This window comes from Quercus robur, chromosome 2 (assembly GCF_932294415.1).
Source record: "Quercus robur chromosome 2, dhQueRobu3.1, whole genome shotgun sequence".
NCBI lineage: Eukaryota > Viridiplantae > Streptophyta > Magnoliopsida > Fagales > Fagaceae > Quercus > Quercus robur.
The window spans coordinates 81,045,978-81,070,987 of NC_065535.1; the positions used below are offsets into that span (position 1 = coordinate 81,045,978).

The 25,010-nt window shown below is 37.6% G+C and overlaps 1 protein-coding gene across 2 annotated transcripts; it reads left to right on the forward strand.

The window, feature by feature from the left end:
* The first annotated feature begins 1,554 nt into the window (after positions 1 to 1,554).
* On the forward strand, positions 1,555 to 23,985 carry LOC126715282 (dnaJ homolog subfamily C GRV2). 2 transcript variants are annotated; one of them, XM_050415818.1, is made up of 22 exons: positions 1,555 to 2,495; positions 3,445 to 3,678; positions 3,887 to 3,974; positions 4,071 to 4,279; positions 6,449 to 6,550; positions 6,629 to 6,691; positions 7,028 to 9,268; positions 9,878 to 10,240; positions 11,286 to 11,426; positions 11,990 to 12,382; positions 12,489 to 12,983; positions 13,343 to 13,566; positions 13,658 to 14,002; positions 15,957 to 16,251; positions 16,902 to 17,414; positions 17,841 to 18,186; positions 18,272 to 18,615; positions 18,693 to 19,157; positions 19,686 to 19,810; positions 20,803 to 20,926; positions 22,742 to 22,810; positions 23,497 to 23,985. In XM_050415818.1, the coding sequence occupies exons 1-22, from the start codon at positions 2,076 to 2,078 to the stop codon at positions 23,701 to 23,703; spliced, it is 7,806 nt and encodes a 2,601-aa protein (XP_050271775.1). In that variant the 5' UTR covers positions 1,555 to 2,075; the 3' UTR covers positions 23,704 to 23,985. The 2 variants fall into 2 exon arrangements, with proteins under 2 accessions (XP_050271775.1, XP_050271777.1); XM_050415820.1 differs by lacking the exons at positions 1,555 to 2,495; positions 3,445 to 3,678; positions 3,887 to 3,974; positions 4,071 to 4,279; positions 6,449 to 6,550 and having other exon boundaries at positions 6,642 to 6,695.
* Positions 23,986 to 25,010: the final 1,025 nt, after the last annotated feature.

Here is a 25,010-nt window from a genome sequence, read left to right on the forward strand (position 1 = left end):
ATGGCGTTGGGGGATTAAATCGTGTGCATGTTTCATGTGAAGCATGATAAGTGATCTATACGTTTATAAATGTTTAACTTTTTTAATTAAGGGTCGTGCTGGCTTTTAGGGCAATGGTTAACAATTCAAGAAAGTTTTGATATCATTTTTATGGGAAATGAAAAAAGTTGTAAAAATATTAATTGATTTTTTTTCTTTTCCTATAAAAACTTTATTAAAATGTATTGTTAACTATTACCTTAAGGGCACCCGTTAGCATTTCCTTTTAATTAAAGAATAACTACCATTCGTTAGTAGGTTAATATAGCTTAGTGGCATCTATTCCTTCATGGGAGTTTAGCTTAGTGTCAAATCTACTCATCCTTAATCAAATTGGTTATGTTTAGTGTTAAATCTCCTTAACTAAAAATTTCTCTCCAAAAAAAAAAAAATGGACGGTGTTGTTGAGCCACTAAGAGGGTGTTTGGTCATTGATTTCAAAACATATTGTTTAGTGTTTAAACACTGAACAATATTGTTCAAAAACAAAAAAAAATACGTTTGGTAGACCATTCCGGAACAGGGGTGTTTGAAAAATATTGCTCAAAACATATGTTTAAAACAATAGTTTTTGAAATCACCTTCGGACTGATTTTGAACAACAAAAACTATTGCTGAGTGGCACTTTTGTAATTAAGTTGAACAGTATTAAGGTCCACCGGTCAGCTTTTTGAAAGAATGGTCTCACCCACACAGACACAACCCGGCAGCATTTAAAAAATATTTTATATTTATTTTGTACTTTGTTGATTTAAAAAATATTTATTTTGTACTTTGTTCAGCTTTTTTTTACCATCTAACACGCACATATCAAACACATATTTTATGTTTTTGAACACTGAAACATGTTATTTAAACCATGATACCAAATACATTTTTTTGTTTTATAAACACTAAAAACATGTATTTCAATAACACTTTTTAAACTACAATTTTTCACATCTTTTTAAACAATAATTTTTGAACTCTATAACCAAACGGGCCCTAAACTTCTGGCTAATCATTAAGAACAAAAAAAAGAAATATTCATCATGAAAATTGTTATATATATATTTTTTAAGATTTGAAATAGAAATTCTACTATAATTTAATTTCGCTCAGATATTGTATTCCAAGAATAAAAATAATTACTCATCCATGGTAATGAAAATTTCTAACAAGAATTAATTATGGGCTGGGTTTGGGAAGATTAGAGATACGCAATTAAAAATATGAATCAATTCTCAGTTCAATTCCATTCCATTCCAATATTCCATATCTTGTAAGTCTGCTTTGGTATCACGCGCGAAAGCGATCGGACTGGATTCGGTTTGCAGTGCCTGGTCCATGGGCCCAGTATGACCCGTTCCATTTTCCTCTTTAAAGTCGATCCATTCTAGCGACGCTATAGAGTTTAGATGGTTCAGATCTTGCTTAACCCATAAGTAGCCACGTCATCAGTTATAAGTCACCCGCAGGTGATGATATCCTCACAGAATTGTTTTGGCCCAACCGAAAATTGCTTTGAGCATTTGACAGTATGGTACCTCACAGCGAAGCCTCCTAGCTGTTCTCTCTCTCTCACTCTCTCTCTCTCTCTCTCTAGTCTCTAAATTGCCAATTCTCAATTCGATCTCTCTCTCTCTCTCTCTCTCTCTCTCTCTCTATCTCCGATTCAATTCGAACACATTTCGCGATCTTATCTATTTTTATCAGTTCCCAAATCAAAATCACAGATTCAAAAAGCATTTTTCAAAAGCACACTTTTCCTTTTCCTCTTATAATTTAGATGAAGAACTTTAGGTCTAATTAGGTTGTGATTCTGCGAATCGAAGATTGGATAAATTCGTAAATAAAGATCAGAACTGGGGGCGAATCAGTCTGGGCCTCACCGAAGCCCGGCGGGGTCGGCATCCGGTGCGGGACTCTGGTTCTTTCTCCGTTCTCAACATGCTCCACATCACCACTCCCTTGCCTACCTCGATTCCCTGAGCCGCCCCGCACCCAATCACCCCCAACCACCACCGCCGCCGCCGCCTCGGCGAAAAGCCACCACCATGGACTCCTCCGTCCACAGTTCCCATTCTGCCCCTACCCTCGTCGAAGAGCCCGAGTACTTAGCGCGCTACCTCGTCATCAAACACTCCTGGCGCGGCCGTTACAAGCGTATACTGTGCATTTCCAGCGTCTCTATAATCACCTTGGACCCCAACACTCTCTCTGTCACGAACTCCTACGAAGTCGCTTCCGATTTCGAGGCCGCCGCGCCGATTATCGGCCGTGATGACAATTCGAACGAGTTTAATTTGAGTGTGAGGACCGACGGGCGTGGTAAATTCAAGGGGATGAAGTTCTCGTCAAGGTATAGGGCTAGTATTTTGACCGAATTGCATAGAATTCGGTGGAATAGGCTGAGTGCAGTGGCCGAGTTTCCGGTTCTACATCTCCGGCGCCGGACCTCGGAGTGGGCCCCTTTTGTAAGTTGCTGCTTTACTTCTCTCCCTTTTAATTGTGCGTGCATTGTGCAATGTGGTTATTTACTGTGTTAACTGTTTAAAGTTGATTGTAAAATTCAAGTTTGTTCGGATTTTAGTGTGGTTTTAGGTTTATTTTTGATTTTATGGTATCGTGAAGGTTCGGTTATACGAGGCATTTGTAGTGTGAATCAAATGTTAAGAGTTGTTGAGACTGTGTGAAGGCACAAAAAAGTGTGTCTTGCTGCTTTAGTAGACAGCAAATTTGATATAAGCGTAGAAATGAAAAATTTTGTAACCAATTGTGAGTAGAGCTTGTTAGTTAGGATAGAAACTTCGGTGCTAATAGACATGAAAGTAACTAATCGAAAAGGAAAAAAAAAAAAAAGACATGAAAGTAACTTCACCAAGTATTTTGTACTAATTTTGGAATGGTTAAGACTATATGAAAGACAAAGATATGTTCAACTACATATTGCGGAGTAATCCATATGCATGATTACTTTTATTTATTTATTTTTTAAGTAATAAACTTGTTTATTAACTCTACTATCCGGCGAGTAAGTTTAAGTTGGAAAGACAATTACTAAAAGGATATTGTTTGCTTGACAAGAGCTTGATTACTATTTTTCTTCCAATTTAGCTGTGACCCAATAAAATATCTGCAACATTCATGGTTGAAGGCCATTGATACAAATAGGTTAAACTTGGCAGCCAATTTGATACATCTGGGCTTTTGCTAAAGTGAATGTATGTAGCACAGAGGTCTTGGATTTCTTCTAATATATTTTTTTTAAACTTTTATGATTGGTTGTTAAATCATAGGGGCACTAGTTACAATAACCAAGCTTATTGAAATTGGTATGACTATATATACAATGTACCTCACTATTCTTAAATTGTACTTTTAAACTACTAAACCTTTTGTATTTACAACTGGTGACTTATACAGAAACTGAAAGTTACATATGTTGGTGTTGAACTTATCGACTTAAAATCTGGAGACCTTCGCTGGTGCTTGGATTTTAGAGATATGAATTCCCCTGCCATTATTCTCCTCTCCGATGCGTACGGGAAGAAAAATGTTGAATATGGAGGTTTTGTTCTTTGCCCTTTATATGGAAGAAAATCTAAAGCTTTCCAGGCTGCTTCAGGGACCACGACTTCTTCTATCATCTCAAATTTGGTATGGCTGGCGTCTAAAACAGTTATATATATATATATATATGTATGTAATTTACTGACATTTTGCCCAAGGTTTCCTTTTACCTCTGAAGTGCCCCCTATGCAAATAACTCACTTTACTTGAATGCTTTGTTTATCCCTTTTGGATTGAGTTGATGCACTGGGAAATATTTTGCATCAAGACTTATATAGTTGTACCTTTTTGGCAGACTAAAACTGCAAAATCAATGGTTGGCTTGTCACTATCCGTGGATAGTTCTCAATCCCTCAATGCAGCAGAGTATTTGAAGAGAAGGGGTAGTGCATTAGTTCCTGCTCTTTTTAGCCATAGTCATTTTCTTTTGTGTTTCAGCTTTTGATGCTTCTTAGTTTTTGGAAACTTGTCAAATACAGCAAAAGAGGCAGTAGGAGCAGAAGAAACCCCTTGTGGCGGTTGGTCTGTGACAAGGTTGCGGTCTGGTGCACATGGAACTCTTAATGTTCCTGGATTGAGTTTGGGAGTTGGACCAAAGGGAGGACTTGGGGAGCATGGTGATGCTGTATCTCGTCAACTTATTCTTACAAAGGTTTCACTTGTTGAGAGGCGGCCAGAGAACTATGAAGTAAGCTGACCAAATTTTAGTTTTTTGAATTTTATATTTTGAGCTTTTGGTAGATGTTAGAGTTGGAGTAATTACTCCTTGTGTTAGGCTTGACGTCATAGACTTTTGGTCATGTTTTCAAAATTAAGGGAATGAGCTGTTAGTTCTTTACCCTCTTCACAATGATTGCTCAATCAATGCATTTATAAATAAGTGGTTCTTATTATAGATTTTTATTTTTTGATCAATGAATTTGTAACATTGTTTTGTCTAAATTCTTTTATTTTTATTTTAATAATTGAAATATTGAAGAAGCTGAAAAAATTACAAAAGATAGAGGAAATAGCTTAAGTATATAGGCTATATACTCTACTTATCACGGCTATATACACAACTGTCCCCCCCAAACAAATCAAGCATACAATGAATACATAAAATCTATAAGATTAGAGGGTTTACACTTATCTCCCCTTCTTTTTATTTGTAAGTTTTGGCCCTAAGGGTAGAGGAAAGGGGAGATTTGACGTAGTGACCTCTGTTTCATGAGGCTCTCCAATTGATTGTGTAACCCCTTAAGGTTTGGGTCTAAACTTATTGAATGACATCTAGTGAAATTAAGGATCTAACATACATTCACTTAATTCTCTCAACTGAAAGCTCACGCACGTCAAAAATCATAACAGGATTCTCTTCATTTCACTTTAAATGGAGAGAGTTCGTTCACAAATAAGATTTTATTTTGTGGATATGATAGTGTACAGAGTGAAACATCATTTAAAATTTTAATTGATGTGGCATTGGATACACCTTTAGATTTGTAATATTTAATCCAAACCATGAAATAAATCCATTTTAAATGGAGAGGATCCCAATACTCAAAAAAGTCATCCTATATCTTTCCTTCCATAATTGCCACAAGCCACATAACACATGAGAGCCCTACGTTGCAGGCTCCATATCTGAATGAATTAGGTCAATTTGTCCAACATTGAAGTAACATATACAGTGATTTAGGCATCACCCATCTAACCCCAAACAACAAAAAGACAAAAGTATAGAACTCCGCAGCAATTGGGGAATGTGGCAAATGATCCATGTTCTCACCACTTCATTTACACATACAACACCATTCCATAATGGTCATCATTCGTTTAATAAAATCATCTACTATTAAGTGTTTTCCCAGAGATGTAGTCCATATAGAAAATGCATCCCTTATATAACTGTCACCAAACGTCTTCACATATGATCGTTCTCTTAAGTTAAACCTTAACCATTTCCCCAAGAATGAATTGTTAAAAGTACTACATAACTCATTGATACCTAGGCCTTGTATGTGAAGTGGTGAACACAAAATCTTCCACTCCACTAGATGAAGTTTCGTCTCCTACACAATACCTCCCCTAAATTCTTAATTATTGTCATGATCATTTTGAAGAAAATTAATATCCTATTTATAAAAAAAGAAAAAAAATCGGTTTTTTTATAGGTAAAAGTAATTTTATTGAAACAAGACTATGTCATGAAAATAGACATGAAATAGCCTAAAGAATTATAATTGGAAAATATCTACGTATGGATCGACTCTATGAAAGAGTGAACTTACTGTTTGTGAGACCCGATACAAAAGACCTCTCATAAAGAGAACTAATGAAAATAAAGAGAATTAATGAAGGATGTTTTTAATTGAGTTGACGTACACTCCACATCTGCAAAAGTACAACGATTTTTTTTCCCTCCATATAATCCACAAAACATAAAGGAGTAAGGTTCTAGATATCTGAATTAGGTCCCCTACTCAGCCACCCACATAATAAGTCAAGAACCTACTTTGGTAATACACACTGAACCCCAAACATCCTAAATATCAAACTCCACAACTCAAAGGCCACACTACAATGAATCAAGAGGTGGTCCCACTACAACAGCACATATAACATCAACTCACTATTGAGTAGCCCTTCCTGATGAGGTTCTCACATCATATGGCAAAGCATTGCAGATTTTTATACAAATCTTATAATTCTGATTAAGAGAAAAGTACATGCAAGTAGAAGAATGATCACATGCATTTAAAAATGGGAATAATGTTCATGTATTTAACACTCTTTTCGGATTATATTTACATAGTTTGGTGTGTGTTTATTGGAGTAATATGAAATGTTGAGAATCATCACTAGATGTGTGCAGGCTGTTAGCGTTCGTCCTTTATCTGCAGTAAGCTCTCTAGTTCGATTTGCCGAGGAGCCCCAGATGTTTGCAATTGAATTTAATGATGGATGCCCGATCCATGTGAGCATTTATTAGCTTCACTCTTAATTATTGTTTCACTTAGGGGTAATTTTCTGATGTGTATGGCATGAATTGTAGGTTTATGCAAGCACGTCTCGAGATAGCTTACTTGCAGCAGTTCGGGATGTGTTGCAAACAGAAGTAGGTAGATGTGTTCTCTCTTGGATGGTGAAATGATTTTATTTTAGATTTTGTAATATGAAGCTTTAAATCCTTATATTTTATTTTAGATGTGCTCTCTTGGATGGTATTTCCAATGGAGACACCAGGGTTCAAATCCCCCACCCCATAGTAACTATTAAATTATATAAAAAAAATCCTTATATTTTTTACCATGATTTTAATTAATTGCAACTAGATGATTTTTTTTTTCTTTTTTTTTTTTCGTTATGAATAATTGCAGCTAAAATTTTATTAGTGATAGATAACTTACTAAATTTCATGTGGTGTGGTTGACCCTTGAACTAAATTGTGTAGGGTCAGTGCCCAGTGCCCATATTACCGAGGCTGACTATGCCTGGTCATCGCATTGATCCGCCTTGCGGAAGAGTTCGTATACAATTTGGACAACAAAGCCCAGGCACTGATATGGAAAGCGCTTCCATGCATTTGAAACACTTAGCAACAACTGCAAAAGATGCTGTTGCTGAAGGTGGTTCTATTCCTGGATCAAGAGCTAAGCTTTGGCGTAGAATAAGGGAGTTCAATGCATGTATACCATATAGTGGACTTCCACCTAACATTGAAGTACCTGAAGTGACTTTGATGGCCTTAATTACAATGCTTCCAGCTACTCCAAATCTTCCTCCAGAGGCTCCTCCCTTACCGCCCCCTTCACCTAAAGCAGCTGCAACAGTAATTGGCTTTGTTGGATGTTTACGTAGATTGCTGGCATCAAGAAGTGCAGCGTCTCATGTGATGTCATTTCCTGCAGCTGTTGGAAGAATAATGGGTTTACTCAGAAATGGTTCAGAGGGTGTAGCTGCTGAAGCTGCAGGCCTTGTTGCAGTACTTATTGGTGGTGGTCCTGGGGATTCAAACATATTAACAGATTCTAAAGGAGAGCAGCATGCTACAATTATGCACACTAAGTCAGTACTGTTTGCTCATCACGGTTATGTTATTATTCTTGTCAACAGGCTGAAGCCTATGTCTGTATCACCTTTATTGTCAATGACTGTTGTTGAAGTTCTTGAAGCTATGATATGCGAACCACATAGCGAAACTACTCAATTAACAGTTTTTGTTGAACTATTACGCCAAGTAGCTGGATTGAAGCGTCGTTTGTTTGCACTGTTTGGACATCCTGCTGAAAGTGTTAGGGAAGCTGTAGCTGTGATTATGCGTACAATTGCAGAGGAAGATGCAATTGCTGCAGAGTCCATGCGTGATGCTGCTTTGCGTGATGGTGCGTTGCTGAGGCATTTATTGCATGCATTTTTCCTTCCAGCTGGTGAGAGGCGAGAGGTTAGTCGACAACTTGTTGCTCTTTGGGCAGATTCCTACCAACCAGCTCTAGATTTATTGTCCAGAGTTCTGCCCCCTGGGCTTGTTGCTTATTTGCATACACGTTCTGATGGAATTGCTACTGAAGATATCAATCAAGAAGGATCACTAACCAGTGGAAGAAAGAGACGTTTACTTCAACAGAGGAAAGGTCGTATAGGAAGAGGACTTGCACCTCAAGAACAGCCCTCACCTTCTGTCAATACTTTTGAAGTTGGTGATTTGGTGAGGCAGACAGTTGCTGGTGCATTTAAAGGGTCAGATGGCTACCAAAAATCTGCTCTAGATTCAAATCTTGGACAGACTACAACCGATCAGTCTTCCATTGCTCCCACTGATGATAACTCGACCGGTGAAACTCCCTTTCCCAGTGTTCCACAAAACGATCAGTCAGCTTTTGCTGGTTCAGCTGATGCTCCATCAGTGAGTCTTCATGAGGCATCAGAACCAAATGGTTCAAATATGGTTGATTCTGATGCCAGCATAGCTGGTTTACAAAACACAGGCCTTCCAGCTCCTGCTCAGGTTGTTGTGGAGAACACACCTGTGGGCTCTGGAAGGCTACTTTGCAATTGGCCTGAATTTTGGAGAGCTTTCAGTCTCGACCATAATCGTGCAGATTTGATCTGGAATGAGCGTACCAGGCAAGAATTACGAGAAGCTTTGCAGGCTGAGGTTCATAAACTAGATGTTGAGAAGGAGCGCACTGAAGATATTGTTCCAGGAGGCACCGCGGTAGAGATTATGACTGGGCAAGATAGTGTGCCACAAATATCTTGGAACTACTCTGAGTTCTCAGTTAGTTATCCTAGCTTGTCCAAGGAAGTTTGCGTGGGTCAATATTATCTGCGTTTGCTGCTTGAGAGTGGCAGCAGTGGCAGGGCTCAGGATTTTCCACTGCGTGATCCAGTTGCTTTCTTTAGAGCACTCTATCATCGGTTCTTATGTGATGCTGACATAGGGCTTACAGTAGATGGTACTGTTCCTGATGAAATGGGTGCATCTGATGATTGGTGTGATTTGGGAAGATTAGATGGTTTTGGAGGAGGAGGAGGTTCTTCAGTTAGAGAGCTTTGTGCAAGGGCAATGGCAATTGTGTATGAGCAGCATTATAAAACGATAGGCCCTTTTGAGGGAACTGCTCACATCACAGTTCTCTTGGATAGAACAGATGATAGAGCTTTGAGGCACCGTCTTCTTCTCCTTTTGAAGGTATCTTCAGATTGTTTTCTGTGATTTTATATTTTCATTTTTTCTCTTCATGAGTGAGTTGACTTGATGCCTACTTGCTACTCTGTTGGGCATACTGGTGTGAGTGATATACGTTATCTTTTGTTTCTTTCTGCTGAAATTATTCTTGACTCTGTTCCTTTATAATTTGCATTACAACCTTTTGTTGACTAGGATTTGCTTGTGCAAATTGAAGTTATTGATCATGTTTCAGATTGATTGCTCTTCTGTCTCTCATGTTAATGTGTGTTGTAGTGGAATGATCACCATTTACTAGGAATTCAACAATGAACTCATTTTTATATTGTTAACTGATAACCCTTAGAGACATTCTCATTGTCCTTATAACATTGTTGAGGCCTATTTTTGCTGTCTTTAACCCTGTTCTACCATTTTGCTAGTTGCCAGAGATGAAACTCTGAATGTTCTGCATTGGAAATCAGTGTTTTCTGATTTTGATTATCTGAAACCAACCTGGTACATGGAAAGGGCCTGAAATCTAGGCAAAGCCTGAATTGAAGTTTGCGTTTGTCATCATGATTTTAGCGTAGTATGATGAGGTAACAGTTACTCTATTGTATGTATGTGCAGGCTTTGATGAAGGTTCTATCAAATGTGGAGGCTTGTGTTTTGGTTGGAGGGTGTGTTTTAGCTGTGGATCTTCTGACAGTGGTTTATGAGGCTTCAGAAAGGACTTCTATCCCGTTGCAGTCAAATTTGATTGCTGCTACTGCTTTCATGGAGCCACTTAAGGAGTGGTTGTTTTTTGAGAAGGATGGTGCACAAGTTGGACCTGTGGAGAAAGATGCTATTAGGAGGTTCTGGTCAAAGAAAGCCATTGATTGGACGACAAGGTGCTGGGCTTCTGGGATGCTAGACTGGAAGAGATTGCGTGATATCCGTGAGCTTCGTTGGGCGCTAGCTATTAGGGTTCCAGTTCTCACTCCTACTCAGGTATTATCCTATCACACATGGACATAATGCTGATCTGTTTTTTGGTTGCTAGTGTCCTTGATGTTTCAGGAAACTTTCCCAAGAAGTTGTTTGACTGTACTTGCAGTTCTATCTCATTTAATTGATTTTAGCTTAATACTAATTACATTGTATCTATTGGTTGTTATTTGATTTGTTTCTTACTGTCCAACTTTGAAGTATTCTTCAATCCTTTGTACAATTGATTGTCCTTAGTCTTTTGGAACCTGTAAACTCTACTTGATTATTTGTTTTGTTATCAATTTTTGAATTTGCTGCAAGTAAATCAGTGCTGCTCTTGTCTAGAGCATTTTGCCCTTAATGGAATCAAGCCTGCAGTGCTGAAGTGTCATACTTAACTTATAATTGAAGTACTGTATAAAGGGGGTGCTGGAGAAATTGCATATCATTGATTTTACTTGTTTATATTTCTTGAAATCAGTACTCTCTCAAAATATTTTTCGGTGTGGGAAAGGGGCCATTATTTACACTCCGTTTGTTTCATTGGAGAGCTTTCTGTGAAGATAGTTTTCCATATTATTCGGTGTTTGGTAGCATATATAAAAAAAAATAGGTCAAAGAAAAACTATCTTTAGTTAGTAGAAAACCTTATTAAAAATATGACTTATTTTTAAGAGGTGGTTTTCGACGAAAATTTTTCAAAAAACAACTCTTATCTCACCAAAAAATGTTATCAAGCTGATTTTCAAGGTCGCTATGAAACACAGGTAAACGAGATAGTTTTCCAGAAAATACTTTTTGAAGAATGACTCATTTTCCATAAAACTTTAACGTTGAAACAAACGGAGTGCAATGGTAAAAGTCTTGAATTATCAACTGTAGTATTTGGGTTAAATTCTTGACAGCAGCCACTTCTTGTAAATATGCTGAAGTTTGGACTGTATCGTATGTTGCGGATTTTCATATAGAATATTTGCAATTGGTAGCTATACAATTGTATTTCTGGTTCTTTTACCATCTTAGAAATTGTGTCTGTAACTTTTTCCTTGTCTTATATCATTTTCAGGTAGGAGAGGCAGCATTGTCCATATTACATAGCATGGTATCTGCTCATTCAGATCTAGATGATGCTGGAGAGATAGTTACCCCAACTCCTAGAGTAAAACGGATCTTGTCCAGTCCACGCTGTCTTCCACATATTGCACAGGTATAAAATTCAGTTTGTATTGCTAAATGAGTCCTGGGTGGCAGCCTGATTGTTTCCTTGGACTTGGAATGATTGTCCGTATGTGAGAGAGGGAAAGAGAGTCACTACTCCTAGAGTAAAATGAATCTTCTCTAATCCACTTTGCCTTCAGATATTACACTGGTGAATTTTGATTCTTTTTAAAAAATAAAAATAAATGCTAAATGAGTCCTAGGTTGTAGTATAATGGTCCCTTTGGACCTGGAATAATTGTCGGTGTGTGTGTGTGTGTGATGATCTCTTTTTAATTGCTTTTACTTAATGAGTCCTAGGTGGCATTCTGATGCTCTTTTTGGACCTGGAAAACTTATGTGTTTATGTCAAGTGTGTCTTTATTGTGAAACCTATGATTCCTAGTTTTCAACCGTGTCTACATTATAAAATCTTGATTCGTAGTTATTAATTGAACATGTGTGGATAATTAGGTGTTTGTTTTTGGAGGTGCTTGCCTCTTAATTACTTATGAAACCTGGATGGTTGTATAGCACTCATTATCCTCGATTCTGTTTGCCAAATTAATTTAGGCTATGCTTTCTGGGGAACCAAGTATTGTAGAGGGTGCTGCTGCTTTGCTGAAAGCTGTTGTTACCAGAAATCCCAAGGCTATGATACGTCTATACAGCACAGGCACATTTTATTTTGCCCTGGCATACCCTGGATCTAATCTCCTTTCAATTGCGCAACTTTTCTCAGTGACCCATGTCCATCAAGCCTTTCATGGTGGGGAAGAAGCTGCTCTTTCCTCATCATTGCCTCTGGCAAAACGTAGTGTATTGGGTGGACTTCTTCCTGAATCCTTGCTGTATGTCCTGGAGCGTAGTGGTCCAGCTGCCTTTGCTGCTGCAATGGTTTCTGATTCTGATACTCCTGAGATTATATGGACACACAAAATGCGAGCAGAAAATTTGATTCGCCAGGTATTCCAAACCTTCAAGTGGGGTGCATGCATTATGTGTTTCATTTGCTTAAGGAAATTTTATCTTTAAACTACAACTGAATCTATGCTTCATTCCTTTTCACCAGGTTTTGCAGCATCTTGGAGATTTTCCTCAGAAGTTGTCACAGCATTGCCACTCTTTATATGAGTATGCTCCTATGCCACCAGTGACATACCCAGAGCTAAGAGACGAAATGTGGTGTCACCGTTATTACCTTAGGAATTTATGTGATGAGATTCGGTTTCGAGATTGGCCAATCGTTGAACATGTTGAATTTCTTCAGTCATTACTGGCAATGTGGCGTGAAGAGTTGACACGAAGGCCCATGGATCTTTCTGAAGAAGAAGCTTGCAAAATTTTAGAGATATCTCTGGAAGATGTGTCAAGTGATGATGCCAATAAGAAGCGTACTTTTGAGGGGGTTGAGGAGATATCTAGCATATCCAAGCAGATTGAGAACATTGATGAAGAAAAACTCAAGAGACAATATAGGAAACTTGCAATGAAATACCATCCAGACAAAAATCCTGAAGGACGTGAGAAGTTTCTTGCTGTACAGAAAGCTTATGAGCGCTTGCAGGTACACTTGGTCTAGATGTAGTAATATCAATCTTAAAATGATTGAAATCATGAAAATGCCCATGATTATCTATAAAACTTCAGTGATATTCCCATGGCCATTGGTACTTTTAGATAATGGAAGTTATATAAGAGGCCAGTTATTTCATAATATGGGTCTGACAACATAAATCTGCACATACCTGTATCTGGTACCTTGAGTCCTTAATTTGACAACATTTATCTTCCAACAAAGATCAAGAGTTCTACTTAATATCGTTTTGAAGTCTTCTCAATGTTGAAAGATTTGAATCATCAATATTCAACTTCGTCTCACTGTTTTAAGTTTGCTAACCCTTTACTCAATATGACTGTTTGTAGGCCACCATGCAAGGGTTGCAAGGTCCTCAACCTTGGAGGTTGTTACTTCTATTGAAAGGGCAGTGTATATTATACCGACGATATGGATATCTACTGGAGCCATTTAAATATGCTGGCTATCCCATGTTACTCAATGCAGTTACCGTGGACCAAGATGATAACAATTTTCTTTCTTCTGATAGGGCACCCCTCCTTGTTGCTGCATCAGAGCTTATTTGGCTGACGTAAATCCCAATATTCAATTTAATGATTTCAGTATAATAATTGAACTTCAACATGCACATGTTTGATTACTCATGATTTTCTCATGTTTAGGTGTGCATCATCTTCATTGAATGGTGAAGAACTTGTGAGGGATGGTGGGATACAACTTCTTGCAGTTCTTCTTTCCCGTTGCATGTGTGTAGTTCAGCCATCTACTCCTGCAAGTGAACCATCGGCCATTATTGTTACAAACATTATGCGAACCTTTTCTGTTTTGAGTCAATTTCTGACTGCCAGGGATGAGATGCTTGAATTTTCTGGACTAGTTGAGGACATTGTTCACGGCACTGAACTTGAGCTTGTACCTGCAGCTGTTGATTCTGCCCTCCAGACAATTGCCCATGTTTCTGTGTCCTCTGAATTGCAGAATGCCTTACTAAATGCTGGGGTTTTATGGTAAGTCAGCTTACGTTATGTTTGTAAACCCATTGACCAGAAATTACTCTTAGGGTTGATAATATCATTTGCCCTAAAATACATTTTATTTACAGTTTTGAGAATAATGATAGCTTGACCAATTTACCCTTTCAACTAATACAATATTACTCGTAAAACTCCCCCTCAAGTTGGTGTATAATTATATATTTATAGTCCCAAACTTGTTACATAACAAATCTAGTTGAGCCTTGCACAATGCTTTTGTGAACATCTCAGCAACATGGGCCCTTGTAGAGATATATGGGGTAGCAATCACACCACTCTACACTCTTTATCAGACAAGATAACAATTTACCTCTATATGTTAAGTTTGCTCGTGGAACACTGGGTTGCAGCCAATATGAATTGATACTACCATGTAAATCCATTGACCAAAAATATCTCTTAGGGTTAATGAATGAATATCATTAGCTCTAATATATATATATATAGTTTTGAGAATAATGAAACTATGGTATGGAAATTACAAGGGAATGGCGTCTTTTCTGTCTGCTCTTATTATGAGGCTATTTGTGGTGCATCAACAAACTCTTTCCCCTAGAAAAGCATTTGGTGTTCTAAGGTCTTGTTCTTTGTTTGGACAGCTACCTGGGGGAAGATCCTTACATGTGATAATAATATTAAGCAGGGTCTTACCTTTGTTGGGTGGTGTTCTATGTGCTGGTTTAGTGGGGAGACAGTAGATCACTTGTTGATCCATTGTGAGGTTGCTTTTATGAAATGAGTTTGGTTGCTAGATTGTTTGGGATCCATTGGGTGCTACCAGGGAGGGTAGTTGATCTTTTATCTAGGTGGAGAAATTGGTTTGGGAAGCACTATTTGGCAATTTGGAAGTTTACACAGTTATGTCTGATGTAGCTATTGTGGAAGGAGCGCAATAATCAGGTCTTTGAGGATAAAGTCAATTCAAAGTACCAACTCAAAGACTTGCTACTTCTATCTTTGTTTGATTGGTCTCGTATGTGGGGTTTCACAAATAGTACCTCTTTTCTAGATTTCAAAGAATCACTCTTTTTGGGCATAATTTTGTATTTCTTTTAAGTTATAGAGTGCTTATCATCGTGAGCTGGTCGTAACCTTTTTCATTAATAAATTATTTTACTAATAAAAAAATAAGGATACCACGACCGATTTACCCTTACAACTAATAATATTACATATAACCATATTTTTCAATATATCTATCTGCCACATTGCTTAATCCCACCCTTTTTGTTAATCCAAAGGGGTAGCACAATCAGCTTGGGACCATGCCTTCATGAAGCGAAGTCACTAATTAGAATCTTCCCCTCCCTCTCCCCTTGGGGCCAAAACTCTCTTATCAAAAAATTTCCACCCTTGAGTTGGCTGCTTTATTGCTTTGCTACTAAATTTTATGGCATATCTAGATAAGGTGTCTTCTTACTTAATGGGGAAAGGAAAAAAAATTAGATATACTTGCAAACAAAAAAAAAAAAACAGTTTACATAGTTTTTGGCATTGATGAAATAATGGTCAAGTCATTAAATACATCATGTTCTATTAGCTTAAGCTTTTGGGACTAGTGGTAATTTATCATTGTATCAAAGTAGGTGGTCCTAAGTTTGAACCTTATCCCCACTCTACCTCTCATTTAAAAAGCTATAAATTTCAAATGTTGGTCCCCATATATTAAGAGTGAGTTTGGGTCACACATAGGAGTGTGAGAATAATGGTTAAGCAGTTTCAAAATTTCCTATTAGTTTAATCTTTTACTGTAATTTATTAGAATCCTGTTCATTCTATCCCTTTTTGGCTGTGGGTATAATCAATGGTTTATATTGTTAAAAAATTATTTTATTTTCTATTTTTTTTTGGGGTCATTAAGTATATGAGTTTTTCTTGTTGAAACTTAAATATAATTGTCATAATACTTATAATTTGGTCGAATTAGGTACCTTTTGCCACTTCTGCTTCAGTATGATTCAACTGCAGAGGAATCTGATGCGACTGAGTCACATGGGGTTGGTGCAAGCGTGCAGATTGCAAAAAATTTGCATGCTGTGCGAGCTTCTCAAGCCCTATCAAGGCTTAGTGGTTTATGTGCTGATGATAATTCAACGCCTTACAATGAGGGGGCAGCTTATGCCCTCAGAGCTTTGCTAACTCCTAAACTTTCCAGTATGTTAAAAAATCAACTGCCAAAAGACCTACTGTCTAGATTAAATGCAAACTTGGAGACTCCAGAGGTAAATTCTTTGAATTTTTCTGTTTCACCTGTTTATTAGAACAAATGATTAAGCGTGGGCTTTTGATGCTGATGAATGACAGGCTAAACATTCATCTGCGTTTTAGACAAATACTAAACTTGTAATTTTTTTGTGACGTCATGAATAAAATAATTAAAGTTCAAATAAATGCCTTCGCCTGGTAAGTAGTTTAATATAGAGAAACCAGAGTAAGAGCTCAGATGACAGGTTTTGATAAATAAAAATAAAATAAAATAAAATGGTGATGATGAACCAGCAAACCTCTTGCATAGAGGTTGCAATGTCAAAGGCATATCCTTATGGTCTTGTATTCCTTTTTTGGGGCCTGACTATTTTCTTGAGCCTTCAAGCCTGTCCTCTTTAGACTGTGTAACTAATTGTGGGTTTCAATGAGACAATCTTGCAAAAAGTTGCAGTTCAATATTTGTGGAATAGAAAATGGAGGGTTCAGAAGGCTCATAGAAAATCAAGGGATCCAAAGGCTTGTATGCTCTATTTGCATGTGGAGTTATTTAATCAATGGCTTTTTTTATCATTAATTATTATCTTCCTTAGGCATTTTGTTGCTAGTGTGATTCTTAATTTGTTTTGATTATATTGTTCACAACACTAACTGCTTGTGGTTTTAGATTATCTGGAACTCTTTGACCAGAGCAGAACTACTGAAATATGTGGATCAGCAACGAGAAAGCCAGGGTCCTGATGGTTCATATGACCTAAAAGATTCACAGGTCTTTGTGTATGAAGCGCTATCTAAAGAACTTTTTGTTGGCAATGTTTACTTGAGGGTCTACAATGATCAGCCAGACTTTGAGATCAGTGAACCAGAAGCATTTTGTGTTGCTCTGATTGAGTTTATATCACATCAAGTGCATAACAGGTGTGCTACAAGTTTTGGTTCTCAAGATGAAGTTAATGACAGTGGCTCATCCCCTGAAGCATCTAAGCATCCAAATGAGACGGCTCATGTATCAGTTAATGAACAGCATGAAACATCTGAGAACCAAAGTGAAGTGGCTGCTGCATCGCTTGATGAACAGAAAATTTCTGATGATTCTTTGGAAGTATCTGATGGACAAGTGGCAAACAAGGAAAAATTTGATGTGTTTAAGAACCTTCAATCTGGATTGATCTCACTTAAGGTGCATATCTCATTATTATTATTATTTTTTTTATTTTTTTATTTTTGGGTGGCTAAATAAAACTGGGGAGGGGGGAGGGGGAACCAGCCAACACAACCTTACCTAGGTGTGGCCAATAGTCGCTTCCTACAGTGCTTGAGGGGCCTAGACTGGCCGACAAGGTGTGGGATCCAAGTGGGTAATCCACAGGTGCCCTTCAAGTGGGATGAGCCATAGCCTAACCTCAACCCCACTCAGGGATCCAGTGGTTTCAGGCAATGGGAAGCAATAGTCCCTGATCTGAATCAACATCACATTTTCACCCGAGGGTTTGAACTCAGGACCTACCCATACTAAGGCTAACCTCAGGGTCACACCCCTTGCTTGGGTGGTTTGCTATATTGAGTTGTTATTCAGGTGGTGTCTGATCCATTCTTATACTTGCAGAACTTACTGACAAACAATCCTGGTTTGGCGTCAATATTTTCTACTAAAGACAAGCTGTTGCCTCTTTTTGAATGCTTTTCCGTGCCCGTTGCATCAGAAAGCAACATTCCTCAACTTTGCCTTAGCGTACTATCACTCTTGACTGCATACGCTCCCTGCTTGGAGGCTATGGTTGCAGATGGATCTAGTCTTCTTCTTTTACTACAAATGCTTCACTCTGCACCAAACTGTCGGGAAGGGGCTCTTCATGTTCTTTATTCCTTGGCAAGCACACCAGAACTTGCTTGGGCTGCTGCCAAGCACGGTGGAGTGGTGTATATTCTTGAACTTCTTTTGCCCTCACAGGGTAATGAATTTTCCTTTGTCCTTTTTTGCACCTCTTAAATCTATTAAGATTATAAATTATTAATAAGAACAACTATGATGTGCAGAAGAGATTCCCTTACAGCAAAGAGCAGCGGCAGCCTCTTTGTTGGGGAAACTTGTTGGGCAGCCAATGCATGGGCCTAGAGTTGCAATAACATTGGCAAGATTCCTTCCAGATGGTCTAGTATCAGCTATTAGGGATGGTCCAGGTGAGGCTGTTGTAGCTGCCCTTGAAATGACTACAGAGACACCTGAACTTGTATGGACACCAGCGATGGCAGCTTCTTTGTCTGCACAAATTGCAACTATGGCATCAGACCTTTACCGCGAACAGATAAAAGGTCGTGTTGTTGATTGGGATGTACCTGAGCAGGCATCTGGGCAGCAGGAAATGAGAGATGAGCCACAGGTATCACCTTATATTTGCTATGATTAGCCATATAGTTTTCATACTTTTGAATGAACTAAAAGTTCATGTTCATGCAGGTTGGTGGAATCTATGTCAGGCTGTTCTTAAAAGATCCCAAATTTCCCCTAAGAAATCCAAAAAGATTCTTGGAAGGACTGCTAGATCAGTATTTGTCATCCATTGCTGCCACACATTATGACACACAACCTTTTGACCCTGAGCTTCCTTTGCTTCTTTCGGCTGCTTTGGTTTCATTGTTGCGGGTGCACCCTGCCCTTGCAGATCATGTTGGATATCTTGGATATGTGCCCAAACTTGTAGCTGCTGTGGCTTACGAGGCAAGAAGAGAAACAATGGCATCGGAGGAGGTGAATAATGGCAACTATGCAGATAAAAAATATGAATCTGATGATGGGTCAGCACAGCCCTCACAAACTCCACAAGAACGTGTTCGTCTTAGTTGTTTACGTGTACTACATCAACTTGCAGCTAGTACTACTTGTGCTGAGGCCATGGCAGCAACAAGTGTTGGAACTCCCCAGGTACTTGTCGATCTATCTGTTTTTCTACCGTTAAAATGGTTGTCTTGTGGATCCTATTAACTTGGTTTTGTGACAACCATAGCTGCTTTGGTTTAAAGGGATGGACATCTAAACAAGTCTGCAAAAAGGCATTTGGAATGTTGTTTTCTAAGAATAAATTATTTTAAACTGCAAATCCTCATCCTGATCTTGTCAATTGTACAGTATTGGACTTTTTTCTTCCATCTCTTTTCTTTTTCTTTTTTTAGATAGAATTTTGTTTAGGTTTAATTGCACTGGGAAATTTCAAATTTTAGGAAATTTTAAAGTTTTATTAGATAGTAAATGATCTGTTTTTCATTTTATAGATAGTATGACTACCTTGTTGATTCTGATTTTTGTTCACTAGTTGATTAGTTTCTGGATTGTGGTGAAAGGGTCCTCTATCAGATTGGTTTGAAACACGATATTGTTGGTGATGTATTGTACTCTGCATTTGTTCCTTAATCTTTATCCCTGGTTTACTCCTGTTTATCTTGTTGTTCCCAGGTTGTTCCTCTTCTAATGAAAGCCATAGGATGGCAAGGCGGAAGCATACTAGCTCTTGAGACACTAAAACGTGTTGTCGTTGCCGGAAACCGAGCTAGGGATGCTCTCGTTGCACAAGGTCTTAAGTGAGTAAATTCCATCATCTGTTTCCATTAATTACTCCATAGGTTTGCTTCAGTTTTCAATTGTGGTGTGGTCTGTACCTTGCAGATTGTTATTTGTTGTAAGATATGCTAAAACATGCGCTCACATGCTAGAGTTACATGTGTATGGGTAGCATATCAATTATATTTATAATCATATAGAGAGTGCTCATGAATTCTGTTCATTCTACTAAAAGGCATTATGCATTTTTCGAAATTTTATCTTACTATTAAACTTGATATAACTACTCAAAATTTTAATGATTCTAGAGTCCATTTGTGAACTCATTTATTTTAATCTAATAATAAATAAATAAATACATAAATTGCATATGTTGTTGATATGGTTGAATGAGAATACATTGGCTGACACTGATCATAGTTTCCCTTTTATCAAAAATATTATCAGGAAACAAGGAATGAATAAGAGATAGTAAAATTTCCCTAATTTACTATACTATTTACTAATATGGCTTACAAGCTAATTTATTTCTCGATAGCTGAGTAGGTGACCAACTGTTTGGTATGATATAATTATTGGTTGTGAGACTGCAATTCACCTAAAACTAAATTATATCATGTACAAATGTTATATAAATAAATGTGATGCCAATGTAACCGGGTCAGGCTTTACCTGTGCCAACTTAAGGATAATGTCATTGCCCTTTGACTAATTTTTCCTACTACAGTGGACATTCTTACTGCAATTGTACTTATCTTTCTGGCTGTAATATTCATCATACATTAATTTAGCCTTTTTGAGGCAAACCTTCTCAAAGGATTTTCAATCTCTTGTGGTAATATGTACATTTATGGGTGCCCCAGATGCTTAATCAGTCTGCATGTGGATATCAAATATTTTTGGTTGGTTCCCTGTGTGTGAACGGACATAGAAAGAGTTTGTGATGTGTTTCCTATATCAAATTCACACTCTCTGTGCTTTCTGATATTGGAACTAAGTGTGAATAATGCAGGGTTGGTCTTGTCGAAGTGCTTCTTGGCCTTCTTGATTGGAGGGCTGGAGGAAGGAATGGACTTTGCTCTCAGATGAAGTGGAATGAATCTGAAGCATCTATTGGCAGAGTGCTTGCAGTTGAGGTTAGAATTTTTATCATTGTAGATATTTTTTGAGTTTTGTTTTTAATTGGGCTTTGTCAATTCTATGAAGTTTTGCACAACTCTCTACGTAGTGTAAAACCATGCTTAAATTTTTACTATACCACTGGCCTTCATAGCCTATGTTACCTCTCCTAAATTAGAGTGAGGTTTTGTGTTGCTCAACTCTCTACCTAGTATTCCAATATAATGTTGTTAGTTGACAAGAAAAAAAGAGAGGTTATTATGATGTCATTGCTTCTGTTCTAGTGTCATTGCCCATTCTAGTTCCTCTTATCCATTTAAGGCTGTAATTGATCCTTGCCTTTTAGATATACCTAAGACTTGATAAACTTTTCTGTTACATGCATTTAAAATTTGGTTGTATACTTACCAGCATTGGTAAAAGTGTGGGGCACACTTAAAAGGGCAAAGGCCCCCCAGAGCTAAGGTGGAAAGCACAAGTGTGCACTTGATTTAAGTGAAGGACACATTAAAAAAAAAATTGTAAATAATTATTAATGGGAAATACGACAATCAAGTGATCAAATAATTATATAAATTGAAATATAAAATTTTATATAATTCTCTTGTGCTTAAAAAATATGTGCAACCATTAATTTATTTACTTAATAAGTATAGGTCTATATGAATTAATTAATATAAGTCTAAATGCCATGTTCTACATCAACTGGTAAAGTAAATAAACAATTACCACAAATAAAAAATATCACTTTTTTTTTTTTTCATGAATGAACTAGGAGTTCCAGGATATAGCAGTTTTGGTACCAAGCAGAAAATCCAAGAGGGGAAGTGGGGGATAAAAATTAAGAGGCATGGGTTGTGCACTGTGCTTGTGGGTTACTGTTTCAGGAAGAAAAATCAAGAAGTAAAGAAAACCTAATAGAATAAGAAGAAGAATTAGGGGGTGGGAGTATCAGGACAACTTACAGGATGAAACCCCAGAAGAGATAAGTGGGGTTTGGGTGTTGGTGGGTTTCAGGATGTCACAGTAAAATAGTAGAGAGCGAGAGAAAGACATACCTGGTAAAGGACTGTGGGTAGAGTGATTCTGGTTTCCAACTGGGGTCTTCTAGAATTTGTAAAGGGAGGGAGTAGGCTTAAGTGTATAACAGCATACCATGCATTGACTTTAATATAAAAAAGCTCCAGAAAGGCTTCTTTGAATCTGCCTCGCTTTAACGGCAGAGACACTGGGGCCATGGCACTTTGTGCATAAGCGTGCTTTGACCAATCCTCACTATAAAAAAATAGTTGAGTTGCATACCAAGTAGTTGGTGAGACAGTATTGCTGGCTATTCACAAGTCACACACCTTTGGATTTGATTTTATTTTCCTGTTCTTCTGAAACATCCTAAGAAAGATTATTAACTTATATTATCTTTGGAACATTCTTTGTTTTTTTAAACTACATTTGCTTATTTGGTACTAGTTAGGAATTGTTAACATGTTTTATGCATTTTCCATCTTATCATGTGCTTGCAAAGACGAAACATGTGAGCCATTTTTGTTAATTTGCTCTGAATTAGAGAGAGCTTTGGGTATCCTGAAGGATCTCTCACATCTTTTCGTGAGGACTGTTCACATAACCAGAAGAGAGAGTTTTTCAGACTTTTTTGAATTTATTCAAATGCTTTCTGACTCGTGAAAATCCTTTTTGTTGTTCTGTTTTTCCCTTCTTTTTCTTCTCTCTGGGGGCAAAATTGGCTCAAGATGCATGGTTTACACCTGCAAAGCTAAATTTGTGCCATTTATTTTGGTGGCTTAAAACTATCTGGTTTGAATGTGTTCATACAGGTTTTGCATGCATTCGCCACGGAAGGGGCCCATTGTACCAAAGTGCGTGACATATTGGATGCATCTGATGTAAGCCTTTACACACGTTTTCATTTTCCAAATCTTTATGTTTGTGGTGTAATTTGTTTGCGGGTTAGTATCTTTTAACTATATTGTGCAACCCATAAACTTGATTTTCTGGAGAAAGTTCTTGAATTGTGCCTCCTGAACTGTTCTCTGATACCCTGATATCTTACACTTCGTCTTGCTTATTAACAGAAAACAAACATATTTTGTGATGAGATTCTATTGCATTTTATTTCAACTGTATAAACCTTAAAAGAGTGTTTAGACAAACCTGACTACCTCAGGCCTCAAGGTCGTCCTTGTAGGACAAATAATTGTCCTTTTCTGTTGTTGTACTTGCCCGCCAATGCTGGGTTACTAGAAGAAGCTTTTTTTGGAAAAATAAGTAATATAAATTTATTGAGAAAGAGGAGATACCTTATGCACACAGGATATGTACACACAGTATTCCTAAAAATTACAAGCTCTAATCATTACAAAAAAAAAAAAAAGAGTGAATTAATAAAATAGTAGTTAATAACTGAGAACTTGTTTGTTTAACTCATATCAAAACCCATAGCAGTATTTTGCATTATATATAATTTAATCTCTACAGAAGCTTTAGGAATGACTGATTGGAAGAGTGGTTAGTTTGCAAATTTAATAATTAGCTTGTCATTCATTTGATGGTCATGCTGCCAATTTTGCAGGTTTGGAGTGCTTATAAAGATCAGAAACATGATCTTTTCCTGCCTTCAAATGCCCAATCTGCTGCTGCAGGGGTGGCTGGTCTAATTGAGAACTCATCATCCAGGCTCACTTATGCCCTTCCAGCTCCCTCACCACATTCCGCTCCATCAAGACCTCCTGCTTCAACACCATACGACTCAAATGGGAATCAGGATCACCCATCATAGTACAAAAATCTGAAGACAGACAGCCATGATCATGAAGCATATTGAACCTCACAATTTACTCATTGTATAGCACACTGTACAGTTTAATCTTTTTTGTTTTTTGGCCTACTAATCTTTCTCAGGGTAGATAATCAGAGGCAGTGTTTGCAATTTTCTAAGTGAAAAGTGGAAGGGGTTAATCTATTTGATTTCCCGTGTAAAGAGGACCTGATACCTTCTGTATATTGAGTTGGTTTACTGCCCAATTTGTTATTTATAGATGAGAGGGGATTTTGTGTGAAATTTATAAATGCAAATTTTCTTTAAATTTTTTTTCTACTTAAATCAATATTATGCCCCTTTTCATATTTCTACCCATTGAGACGTTTAAGAGTGGTTACAAATAATTAAAATTGGAAAGAGAGAATGTTGCATGCTTCTAGCAATTTACATGAAAGTAGAATGGAGAAATATGAATTCTTCTGCTTTGGATGGGTAATAGGATTCTATTCAAATTCATGGAAGAATCCACCATAAATATATATATTGATAATGTGCGTAGTAGGGTTAGGAATATCATTTGCCAGAAGCTAAGTTTTGATGTCAAAACTATAGAGGGTTAGGAGTTTTGTGTTATGGGAGTGCAGAATTGCCTCTCTTTTTCAACAGGATAGTCTAGGCCAACATCTGGATTGAGCGTAAAATGTTTTCAAGGGCACTAAGAATTTGGTGTTCCAAATCTCTGTATGACAATCCTAGTTTTAGTTTAGTGCTGGAAATGGACAAATCCTCAACTGGTTGCTTAGTTCCACGTACCTGATATCAAATGGTTGCTTCCCAAACATGATCGGCTTCAGAAATCGAAGTGGTAAGGCTCCATTATGTGGTATCAAAGCTTCAGTTATATCAGAAGGGCCCTCTCGAAATTTAGTCCCCTAGATAGAATTTTCTTACCCTACACTGCAATAGTGACAATTACTGGTGGTGCATTAGATATAAGTTATGGGAATTCCCTTGGGATTGGCAAGCTTGAGAAATTTAACTTGAATTCTTTGGAAAATGGAATACCATTTCTCAAGGCATCCCTGCAAATAAATTCAGCTATTGCCCTCCCCCTATCCGTATATTGCATTGAATGTTGGCTTAACCATGACTTAGGCTTGAACAATGCCATTAACTATTGGGAAGTGTTAGCTTCATCATGTGTAGGTATTCAACTAGCGAGTATCACATTCACATCACACGCACCACAACGAAGAATGGTTAGGCATTCTAATCCTATCAAACAAGCCTGAAAAGCCAAGAACGAAACAGCCAACAAAAAGAGG

Bases quoted from the DNA above. Each gene is read 5' to 3' on its own strand.
- LOC126715282 (XM_050415818.1), top strand. From the start codon at position 2,076: ATGGACTCCTCCGTCCACAGTTCCCATTCTGCCCCTACCCTCGTCGAA. The intron at 16,252-16,901 runs GTAAATTCTTTG...TTGTGGTTTTAG, and splicing joins CAAACTTGGAGACTCCAGAG to ATTATCTGGAACTCTTTGAC. The intron at 18,616-18,692 runs GTATCACCTTAT...ATGTTCATGCAG, and splicing joins AAATGAGAGATGAGCCACAG to GTTGGTGGAATCTATGTCAG.